Consider the following 12552-nt stretch of genomic DNA (forward strand, 5'->3'; position numbering starts at 1 on the left):
TATATATATATAATATATCATATTATAATATTATAATATTATAATATTATAATATTTTTTACGTATTATTATGTTATAATTTGTTGCTTAAAATTTAACTGAATGCCTTTTACTGTAGTTCATTATTATTTTGAGCTAAGTGCTATATAAATGAAGTTCTTCTTCTTATTATAAAACACTAGGGAAAACCGCTGAAAAGGAATAAGAAATATGTGACTTAGAGCTTTTTGGGGCTCATGGCAGCTACTGTATGACTGGAACCAAGAGAGAGAGAGAAGAGAGAGAGAGAGAGAGAGAGAGAGAGAGAGAGATGAAACCAACCAGGGTGTTGGAGCTTTGCCTCAAACCCAAACCACACTGTGCTGACCACTGGGCCTCCATAATGATGGGGGAGAGTGTGTGTGTGTGTGTGTGTGTGTGTGTGTGTGTGTGTGTGTGTGTGTGTGTGTGTGTGTGTGTGTGTGTGTGTGTGTGTGTGTGTGTGTGTGTGTGTGTGTGTGTGTGAATGTGTGTATATGTGTGTGTCTGTGTGTGTCTTCATGTGTTTTTTTGAAAGCGAGAGTGTGAGGTTTTTGGTATAAATGCATGTGCAGTCATGCTTTTGTGCAGCAGGGGTGTGTGTATATTCTCCCTCTCTCTTTTGTTCTGTCTCTTTCTGCAGTATTTGCGCATTTGCCACTGACTCCTAGGAACCTCTGCAGGAGACGAGCTGCAAAACATCAGGTACACGCTATTGTTACGCATTTATGTGCAGAGAACAGGATTGTATTTAAATATTGGTCACATTGATTCTTAGTTCAAGTTTTTGTTGGGCATAAAAGATTAAGAAAACATGGGGAAGGTGTCTGCTTACCTGTGATAAGTCGCTTTGGATAAAAGAATTTGAATGTTATGTAATGTAAATTTAACCAATACAACCTTTCAATTCACACATCGAACTTGATTATTATTTCCACGAAACTTGGTTGAAGGATGGGACATGGACCAAGAAAGAACTGGACAGAGGGACTCTCTTAAACATTGAGAAATGTTTTTTTTTACATTTCTCAGAGAATAATTAATAGATGTTGAAATTATTAGGCATATTTTGGGGACTGATATTTATGATTGTGTAAAATGTTGATGTATTGAATTAAAATTTGGTTTCACGAGGGGACTGGTGGGTCTGAAGGAGGTATGTGCTCTGCTGAGTGACATTCTAGTTTCACCTAGATGTTGTCTGTTGGTTTGTTCGTTTCTGTTTATTTGTGAGTAGGATTATGCATTCCTATACTGCAGCTAGCCACCAGGGGGCGATCGTGATTTGGCTTCACGATTTGATGTGCATCTTTATTTAGTCAAACATATGAAATTAATCCAAACACCCAAATCTAAGAAGACCAACTGTATAGTCTACTTGAGACTATTATTGCAGGTGTTTGTGTTGGATAATGTGTGTGTGGGTGTGTGTGTGTGTGTATTACTGGAACAAAGTAGTCGTGCACTCTGCATGTCTCTGCAGCTCCCCTCAAGGTGTTTCCGAAGTGGCTCTGTAGGTTCAGTTTTGTGTATCAGCTCTGACTGGAGCTTGATCTCATTCCTTAACACGAGCCAACTGCAGGAGCTCATTGTTTCTTCGCTCCAGGGGCTGCATTCTCTGTTCCACCCTCTGACACGCCTAGAAGACTTAAAAGTTTGTTGGATGAGGAAAGTTAGACCAGTACCAAGCTGAGGGCAGGGTGGTGGGGCTTAGAACTGCACGATGACATCATGGTAAAAAATGTACTTAAAGCCTCATTTATGCTGAACGTCAGAAACAGATGGAGCAATCAATCCGTTCCCTGCATCCATTTCGTCCGTATTGGTGCATGTCTTCTGAAATCTTACAGAAACAGTCAAAACAGACGAAAACTGAGAAGTACCACAAGGAATCATGGAGGGGCCGTGTGGCCAGTATTTCAAGCATGATGACCGAATTTCACCAATGGTGAATCTTTTTAAGTAGAGACTTTGCAAGTTAATGGCAGTTGTCTGCATGATGTTACGCATACACAGGGACAAACTTATGACACACATTATCGCATCCTCCTCCACCATCGCCAAAAAACTCTAAACTCTGCACTACCCTCTAGTGGATATTTTTCTTAACAATCATGCCAACGTGAAGGATGCAAGGAGCCACTGGGGCAGTGACAGTTACATTGTTCAAAACGGATGTATCTATTTTAATATGCAAAGGCATGGGCTTCATGTCACTTTCTGCCAAATGCATCATAATTACATAGGTTTGGTTGAAGACTATAATTTCTAAATGTGTGTGTATGATGTGTCTGTGATAGTGGTTTGCATGAAAATTGTACGACTTCCTTGTTATTTATTTGTACACACAGTCTGACCCTATAATTTTGATTGTAATAGAATTGTTTGAAATTTGGATGATGTGGTTTGATATCATGTGTTACAAAGTCAAGGTAAAAATTTGCTTAAATTGAATCAAAATATTAAACTGGAGAATGAATATTGCAGTTGAGTTACTCTGCACTGAAAGATGTGAATGAATAGTTTAACTTAAACTAGAAACACAAGGAAGAACTTTCTGAAAAAACAGTCTAAGGTTTTTCTGCAGTTCTGGACCAAAGTTATCAGAATCAATGTCCCAACAGCTGTAATGATTATAATAATGTTATTATGAACATGCTCCCTCTTAGGTACTGGTACGACAATGGCCTCCAAACTGAGCGTGCTGCTGCTGTTATTGGCCGTTGTCTCAGTGACTGTGCTGGCCCAAAGGCCGCGTCCGGTGAAGAAGACCAAGACCGATGAGTGGAACTACAAGGATGGCTGTGAGCACCCAGATTACTCTCTGTTTATTCTGGGTCAGAGGTCAAGTTCAGGGCTCATCATGATGATGTGAAAGCTAGAGGTGAAAGTTGAAGCAGCAAACCTGTCAGTGAATTCGTTTCAATCAATCAAATTTTATTCATAAATCACAATTTGTCTCATAGGGCTTTAACAAGGTGTGACATCCTCTGCCCTTAACCCTCAACAAGAGTAAGGAAAAACTACAAAGAAAAACCTTTTAACAGGGTTGTTTAGTTTAAGTTTCATTGATTGCACTGAGATTCAGGATGTGTTTCCTAATGCAGACGTGGGGAAACACAAAAGGCACTGACCTCTGACACTCAACAATGCCAAAATGCACTAACTGCGTTTGACTGTGTTAATAAACAATCTGAACAAATTTGATCTTTGTGAAGGAAAATTTGTCAGTTTGAAGGATTACACAAACATGTGAAACAATCTAAAAAGAGATATGAAGCTACAGCGAGTTAGCTTAGCATAGCATAAACAGTAGAAGTAGCAGGAGACAGCTAGCCTGGCTTTGTCCAAAAGTAAAAAGTACATCTTCCAGTACCTCTAAAGCTAAGAATACATAATCAATATAAAGATGAGAAATCTTTTGTTCTTGGCCTTGTCAACAACACTGGTTCTTTTTCTGAGGTGGATTTTTGAGCTGTTTCGAAAACATCCTGTATGCTCTGCATCTTTAAAGCAATACTATGTAACTATTAATGAGCAACAGCGCCCTCGGCTGCCAGTCCCACCCACAAAACTGAAACATAACTGAACGGTGGATATTATCCATGATCCCAGGCTTCCTGACACAAAAAGCCCCAAACTCTGTTTTGAATTCTTCATATTTTAAGTTTCCTGGGTGAATGTTGGAATCTATTTTTATCTGATGACATTTGCATAGTGTTGCTTTAAAATGAGTGGAGCGGATTCAGTTTTCCCTGAACATGATTCTGACTTTTCTGACTTTAAAAGAGTGTTAGACTCACAAGCCTCAATTGTTCCGTTCAGCATCGGTTGTAATATTTGTAAACATGTCTCCTTCTGTCCCAGCTGAGAGAGTGAGCATGCGTGGTGTGTCTAACCTGACTGAGGTTCTGGACAACTGGAGGTTCGACATCATGACCCAGATGAGAGGACTCCTGCAGAACGACCACCAGTCTTTGCTCCCCGATTACGCCCGGTATGTTTGAGGAGAGAGGACACGAGAGGGAATAAAAACTTAATAAACATTAATGCAGTGGCCATTGTAAGCATGACTGTTTGGAATGGGCCGTTTCCTTGGCCTGTGGTAATGCTGGTTGCAGCCTTCTTTCTAAAACTGTAAAAGGGACCTGCAGTGAGTGAATCATGGCAAGTAACAACTAACCTGCTACAAGACTCATGGTGCTTTCACAGTGTCTGAATAATCCTTAAGATTTGTTCTTGACTGGGAAAGTTCATGAGAACGCTACAGTGTCCATGTTATTCCACATTTCGACTTCAAAACACATGAACTCAACAAAGTCGCAACAACAACTTTACAGCTATCTACTCACCACTATGCCGATGGAGGGGTGGGTGAAGTGTATGAGTCCACAAAACACTTCTGGAGTTAGGGGTCGGACGACACCACACGAGCAGTATGGAGGCATGTTATGTTTTTGTTTTTGTTTTATTACGTCTAAAGAAGAGGTCACCTTAGCTGAAACACTGTTTACCCCTGAAACTCGTAAAGTGTTTTGTGGACTCAAACACTTCACCCGGCCCTCCATCGGCATAGTGGTGAGTAGATAATGAGTGAATTTTCATTTTTCTGTGAACTATGCACTAAGCAATTCCTTGGGCCCTTAACAATACACTTTCACAAGTGTGAAACGGTTCTCGAGACATGCAAGACAGAGATTTCTTAAATTATTAGATAGATAAATAACCATTATTAGCCATTATAATCGTGTTTCATATACCAGTTTTATCTTTTGGCAGTGGTTTCACAAATTCAAAGGGACAAATTCCCGCCTCCACACAAAAAAACATACATTCAACAGCATTGAAATTTTAACATGATCAATCCAGTAAAAGGTTCAGCTGCTTCAGGTTTAAATCCCCATGTTCATCCTTTGTTGCTTCTATTGTGGAAGCTCTGGAGAAATGTGAAAAGATGTGTTTAAAAAAAAAAGAGTTGAGTTTAAATCATCTGAATTATCTCCACAAGTTTCATCTCAAATGACAGAGCAGACTATCTTTTTCCTCATGTTTGTTTCCAGTGAGCAGAATATTCCACATGAATGAAATCAGTCTGGAGGCAGAAACTCACCACAGGAACTTGGTTGACCCTTCAGGATGGAAATACATTTTGAGGTTTCTATTGGGTCCACTCTATGTTGTTGCTGTTGTCATGAGAAACTGCGGCGGAAACGTCCATTTAAAAGTGAAAATAGAAACCTGAAAGAAAGAGCTTGAGATTTTCCACAGAGGAAGTCTGGTGTTCCCTGCTTCTCGTCACAGTTAAGAGGTTCAGACATCATTATGGTCCAGAAGTCAAATAAACAATAACAGAGAATACGTGTTTAAAGTGTCATTCTCTTTAGTTTTTCTTCAGCCACGACCTTTCTGTTACCCACTTTTACATTTTCTCTTTTGCTTAATTTTTCTTTTCTGACTTGATTTCCTGTCTGTAAATTTGGCTCGAATACATTATGAATTTAAATTTGTGTGTTTTCATCACAGACTGAAAAAAAAAAAATTGTGTTCCCATGATTCACTCTGTATGTATTTTATATTCATGTGAGGAAATTATCATAGAGAGAGGAGATTCTTTCGTTGGGACAAAAGATAACTTTAAAACTTGAGAGTTTGTTTTGTGCCTCTTTTACCTTCACTTGAATGCAATGTGTTTGGGATATGTGTTGGACTCTTCAGCTGCCAATTTAAAAGATTACTTCAAGGAAAAATTAAAATGTACTCATTATCCACTCACTACTATGCCGATGGAGGGGTTGGTGAAGTGTTTGAGTCCGCAAAAAACGTTTGGAATTTCAGGGGTAAACAGCGTTGCAGCCAAATCCAATACAATTTCAATGATTCTTCCAACGTAAAAAAACAACAGAAAAATAACATAAAATTCCTCCATACTGCTCCTGTGGTGTCATCCAAGTGTCCATAAGCCCCGACATTCATATTTGACTCCAAACGGCATCATTTACACCATGTTTTTCTAATATCCTCCTCTGGAGCCGCATTTACATTTGCACGCACACACTGCACACAAGCTCTTGCCCAAGGGCGCCGCGGTTGCATCGCTACTTCCTGTAGCATTGCCAGTTCGGGTAGAAGACATTTAGGCTAAAACCATGGTGTAATTTAAACCCTTTCAAGTCGAATTTGAATGTCAGGGCTTACGGACACATTTTATGTTTTATTTTCTGTTCTTTTTTTACGTTTTAAGAAGTGGTCACCAGTTACTTCAATTGTTTTTGGCTGCAACGCTGTTTAGCCCTGAAACTCCAGAAGAATTTCACCCACCCCTCCATCGGCATAGGGTTGAGTAGATAATGAGTGAATTTTCATTTTTCGGTGATCTATCCCTTTAATGACTTTATTCTCAATTTCCAACTGTTTATAATGTTGTATTGTATGTGCCCTTGCATTCACATATTTTACACATGCCCCTCAGGGACCTGCCTTCATTGTTTTTATTTTACATGTCGGGCGTTTCCTTGTTTCTTGCACCTTGACCCCAGAGAACTTAGATGTGGATGAATGACAATACACCTTGAGGTGATCTGGGAGCAGACTGACCATGTCAGACCTGCTCGACTCATGATTCAAACCTCACCAGACAACGTATGTGCTCTCTGTATGTCCCTGTTCAGGATCCAGCCGCTGTCCGAGGCTTTGGACGACCTCTACAAAGAGTTCAATGCCCTCAAAGCTCACCTGGGCGACCTAACCGAGAAGTTCGCCGCCATAGAAACTTTCATTGATGAGATCAAGGCCGGCCGATCCACCAACACCAACGCTGGCCCGGCCCCCGGTCCAGCTCCGGCTGCAATCCCCAGACAGACCACTCGGAGGGTGATGAAGAAGAAGGCCACTTCCTCCTCCTCCTCCTCCCCCTCCTCCTAACCAGCTGATGATGAGCTTCTTCTGCTCTCATGTTTGCTTCTCCTCACACTGCGTTCTGTCTCTGTCTTGTCTGAAGTAAATTCTCACTAATCGTTTCATATCATAATGTGCTGTGATCTTAACTCCTCAAGTCCACATTAAGAATCTGGTTATTACCACAAGACACAGAAATTACTGAATTGTTATGAAAAGGACAAATTAACCAAGAAATAGTATATGCCGATTCAGTCAAATTAACAAACTGTGCAGATTTTACTTAACACCATTAAAAACAGTTTTGTAATTAATCCAGTAGTTTGACACAGGTTGAAATCCAAACACGGTCTTTGTCTTTCACCCAATCACTCCTCCCTATATAGATCAGTTTACTTCACAGTGAGCAGTAAATTACAGATTCTTAAGCTTTTTTCAAACATGAACTCCAGAAAATGTCTGAAAATTGAGTCCAGATTTCGTTTCACATATGGACACAGCAAGAGATTGTCCGGGGCCGGCACGTTTACAACCTAAATAAAACAGTACATGTAGTAACTTGTAAAGTAGGGAGTGATTTTCTCCTCACAGACTTGCCACTGTTTGCTCATTCTGTTTCCTCATAAATGTTACCTAAGATGTGACACCTGGAAACTTTCTATCTCACCACCAAAGACTTCCCCTGGAACTGATTAAAACAATTTCATACTCTCTTCTCAACCTGTAGAATGATATGTTTGTCAGGTCTGCTGCTGTTTCCTCTGCAATTATATGTATTGGTTTGCGTTCAAGGTTTACTGCTTCACTATATAAGCTTCAAATAAATTCACTTTTTGCATCCATTCATCATTTCAGTTATTGCTTCCTTAAAAACTGGTTTACTTTGATCAGATATGACACAATCTGAAATTTAATTATTTAGCTCGAAAGGTTCCCGACGATACAGCCATCAGACTGTTAAATACTCACTGGCCCTGACAAAACCCTGGAGTACCTCAACACACAGATCCCAGTCTCTCTCATGAGTCACCCCGTGTTAGTCCCTGTGTGTCTTATGTCTCCCATGTGCGCCCCCTCATGGCAGCTCAGTTGCTGCCTTTTGAGTCCAGGGAGAGTTGATTGGCCAACTAATCTCCGCTGTGCCAGTCACTTCTCCCTGGTTCACGTGGAGGTCCTCTCTGAGCCACCTCCATGCCCACACTCTAGTTGCTTGTTATGAAAATCTAACAAGCAAGTTAATTTTTTTACATTTATCATTACTATTTCCCCACATGCATTGATTAAAACAGTTTACTTTCAGCCTCAAAAATAATATCAGTGCTGTCGGGTGACTCGCACTGCCATAAATCCCTGCACTTTGATGGATGATATTTACACTTTCCATCGCCATGCTGAGAAAAATTATTCTATAGGGTTTAGCAAACATTGAGAAAATTGCAGGTTAATGATCAAACATTCAGGTGTTGTTTAACCACAGTGAAAGATCACGTTGTCACAAATGACAACATAAACAGGAAGCTCTGTCTGCTCATGATCTCCCTGCTCATGTCCGAGCAAATCATTCCGTAGACCTTCAGATATATTGATGATGTTTAGTGTTGTATGGTCCTAAAGTAACATGATTGGACATGCGTGTATGCAATTTTGAGTGGTAGTGTGTTATTGATGGCAACAGGGGCCTGTGTGTTTCGGTCTGGGTCAAAGTGTGCCACACTGCTAACTGTGCTTAGTGAGAATGTGTTAAGAGTTTTGATGATTTAGATGGTAGATAATCAGATGAACAGTGTTTACAGTATTGCCCCCTATGTGATTGATTCGATAAAGTTGTTTTGCCAGTTGACAGCTTTGTTTAGAGAATGGGGTTCTGTGTTTTTCGCAATTCAGAAAAACTGTAAAAACTGCTGGCAACAAAAACCTACACGCTTATCTGGGTCTCTGAGCTGTGCTACATGAAGAGGTGACAGACCTCTAGTGGACATGCTTGTATTACACACGTATTATAGGCAAAATAATAAAATCTATTATTATAGACAAATATGCAGGCGTAGTTTAAATCAGCCCACCAGTCGTGTTGCAGTATACATCCATGTCTCTCCAGACTCATATAGTAAATGTAGTGAAGACTGTATAAAATAAAATAGGAATTTAATAAAATAAAAAGAAGTAGACGTCATCATAATTAGCATATTATTTCTTGAGCTGACCAAAGACGTGTTTATTGAGGTCACAACTTTCACCTTTGACCACCGCCAAAATCAAGAGAGCTCATTCATGAACTGGTCAAGTGAGACAAACCAGTGAAACTGTGATGATGAATTACAGTGTGAAGGTGAGTCCTGGGTCTGAGCTGTTTCACTGAATTCTCAGGTTGTGATGGACTGAGTGAATCTGTAACCGATGGTTTAGTTTTGGATCTTTCACAAACAAAAATAACAAAAACATGACCCCAACCTGCACGTCAGCTCAAAGAAATCGCAGGCTGTTTCAATATATTCTTAGAGGACAGTAAAAATTTAAAGCCTCCTTCTCTGATTTTTCATTAACTCATTAACTAACTTGTGTCACTAAGGCTCAATCCCATTTCAGCCCTTCTCCCTACCCCTTAGGTGTCCTGATTCTTGTTGGGATGGAGGGGTAGGGGCAAGTGTTAGGGCACTACAGTCCTCGGAATGTAGTATTTTCATCCATTAATAATGATTTTAAAATTATGATAATAATTGTAATATCTTAGTTTAATATTGTTTCAATGTATTATGGTAATTTTTTCACAACAACCTTGAAAATAAATTGATAACATGCTAACACTAGCATGCTAACACTAGCATGCTAACGTAACATTGTTATTGCTGATTTATGCACGATAATCACTTATTTTGACTTCAGGCAGCCACTTGAGCTCCGCTGCTCCAATCATGTGACATACATCATGTGACATACATCATGTGACATACCTCAGTCTCCACAATCATCTATAATACACACCCACCTTATTAGGTGGTCTATTTAAGCAGAGAGAAATTTCCCATCACTCCCTTTGCTCCCCCTGCTGCTGCAGCATTGCTACCAGCTTCTTCAGCGTCTCAGCTGTTGACCATGATGGTGGAATTTATTCTAAATTAAGTTGTGGGTTTGAGAACAAGTTTAATACTGTGTTTTAAATTAAAGGGTCAGTCTGTAAAAATTGGTGCGTGTCACAGAATTACAGCTGTATAACTCAGGTACAACAGTTACATTTTTTATGAGTAATACATTTGTGGTCATTTGGCAGTATGTAAAAGTATATTGTATAAAGGGAAATTTAATGTGCACTTGACTACATATGGATTAAAAGGGGAATATCAAAAGTATTCACATTAGAGTATTGTGTGATAGGAACTAAGTAAGCAAATGTGGAAAAGATGAGAATAAAATATGGATGAGGAATGTTTATTTGCAAAAATACATGTTGTCGTATTAATGTGCACTACATGCCAGAATAAATCTGCGCACGAGCTGACTACAGTAGTTTCCTGTTTCCTTTCTTCACTGCTCCAGTGTGTTTGCTGCTGTACCTGTGCTCTCAGACGTGCATGTCGGCAAGCTGAGAGAAGGTGGAAAAAGGACAAACTCCGAGTGTCATATGAAATCTTACAGAACCGTCTATCTGATTATCAGAAAGCTGTAAAATCTGCAAAAACTGAGCTTATTTCTAACTTGCTCTCCAATAACTATTACAGGCCTCAGGTTCTTTTAAATATTTTTGTTTGTACGAATGGGTTAGAGTTTGCGTAAAAGTGCACACATTCTCCTGTCAAGTTTTGTTTTTCTAGATGCCAACGTTTGCATAAGAAGTGGCGTACGCACAAAATGGGGCCCCAGATCCCTTACGGGCTAACATGTCGCAGATTTTGCAGTATTTAGCTGCATCTGAGGCAGGAGCTTTTCTCTTCTTAATTCTCTCCCTCTCTGCTCCACCTTTCCCTTTCTTCTGACCACGACCTTGTAACGGCGACTTGTTATAATACTATCAGAAGCGGATGCACAGTTGCTTAAATGATTTCAGATGGTGGAGCTGTGTTATCTTTGGTTGCTATGTGCGTCGCTGGTGCTCCCGATGTGCAGTCCGCCACTGTATATCACATTCTGAAAACATTTAATAAAAAACGTTCTCTTTTGAGATTTCGCTGGTATCGCTAAAACATTTTAGGAATGTTATATTGAGAATGTTTTTCCTTTGTTCTGTATTGGAAAAATTAACTAAGTGTGGTTGAAACCTGTCTAAAGACTTTTATGACCTGAGCTGTTTTATGGTCTGAACTGTTTATGACCTGAATACTGTCAGACCCTTTTGCCACTTATTTACCCTCCAAAGAACGGAATGTATGTCTGCTTATCTCCTTAGGAAACACATGTAAATCAGTTGTTTGTGTTTAGATTCCTCTCTCAACCTGCGCCTACAGAACCAGTCTGGATTGGTTCAGAGACAGCCCTCCGTTCTCCTATATAAGATCCTTGTATTTGGCTGTTCTCCATCTTCACTCTGAGATCCTTGTGACTCTCTGTGTTGATCCTTTCTGCAGAAAGCCCCTATTAAAATACACGTGGATAACTTTGGTGTTTCCAGCCTCTTGTATTTCCAGATTTCCATCACAGTTCTCATCTAACATAGTCTGTGGTCCTGACAACCTCTTAGTCACTTAGCCTCTGTCTTAGTTATTTTACTAAATTTATAAAAGCATTCTGTGAAATCGTTTAACATCCTTTAACGTTCCTAGGATGTTAAATTCAAACATTTTCATGAGAATATTATAAGAACTTGTAGGTAACGCTATGTACGTATATAGTACGTATATACACTCTGTCCCCACTGGAACATTTGTGGTTTAGGTGTTCATTCCCCAGGTGATGTTTCTTCTGTGGCGAACACCCTGGAGCAGAACAAAGGACAGGACACGTGAGTGTTTATGGAATTACAAAATCTACAACACTAATGCACTTGCATAGACTCTTATCTTGCAATATATTGCACACAGATGTCCAAGAAACTTCACAAAACATAATTTTACTTTTGTTTGTCACTTATGAACATATGTTTACACAAACACTGTTGTCAGAGCCTAATCTAGCTCTTTTTTTTGCATAGATAGTCCATAGTCTAAATATTTGATGTAGAATGTGCAAATATGCAATGTGCAAAATGCTCTGTTTAACTCTTGTTAATGAAGTGAAAATATTGATTATTATTATTATTATATGTGGAGGGAATGCTGGTCCTGGCTCCTGGTGAGGACCCACCACCTACAACCAGAGCTGTGAACCCCCCTGAATGCTCTGGTGGTAAAGTGACAGATAAGAACAATGCTCAGTGGAAGGGAGATTGAGCTTGTTGCAAGAATAATAATACATAAATGTATGGAAATATACAAAAAATTGAGAACAAAATAATGGAATAAAAACTAATATATACAGTGTAAAAAAAGAAAAAAAGATTAATAAAGTGTATGTAACTGACTGCTAAACCTGGTAGGTTATGCAGATTGTTTCATTTATTATTTGGGTTGGGTTTATTTTGTTCTTTATGTTCAAGTATGTATCGTGTTATTTAAGTTAGTAATTTGTTGTCCTTTTTAAACGTAGAGACTCACCTCGCGTAAATGCCTG

At 39.4% G+C, this 12552-nt stretch overlaps 1 protein-coding gene across 1 annotated transcript; it reads left to right on the forward strand.

Moving 5' to 3' along the window:
- Window positions 1-579: 579 nt before the first annotated feature.
- On the forward strand, window positions 580-7756 carry si:ch211-76l23.4. Its single transcript, XM_035179615.2, has 4 exons — window positions 580-723; window positions 2688-2822; window positions 3886-4015; window positions 6687-7756. Exons 2-4 carry the CDS (start codon window positions 2702-2704, stop codon window positions 6937-6939), a joined length of 504 nt encoding a protein of 167 aa, XP_035035506.1. The 5' UTR covers window positions 580-723; window positions 2688-2701; the 3' UTR covers window positions 6940-7756.
- Window positions 7757-12552: the final 4796 nt, after the last annotated feature.

The sequence above is a fragment of the Hippoglossus stenolepis genome, chromosome 16, assembly GCF_022539355.2.
Source record: "Hippoglossus stenolepis isolate QCI-W04-F060 chromosome 16, HSTE1.2, whole genome shotgun sequence".
NCBI classification, from domain to species: Eukaryota; Metazoa; Chordata; class Actinopteri; order Pleuronectiformes; family Pleuronectidae; genus Hippoglossus; species Hippoglossus stenolepis.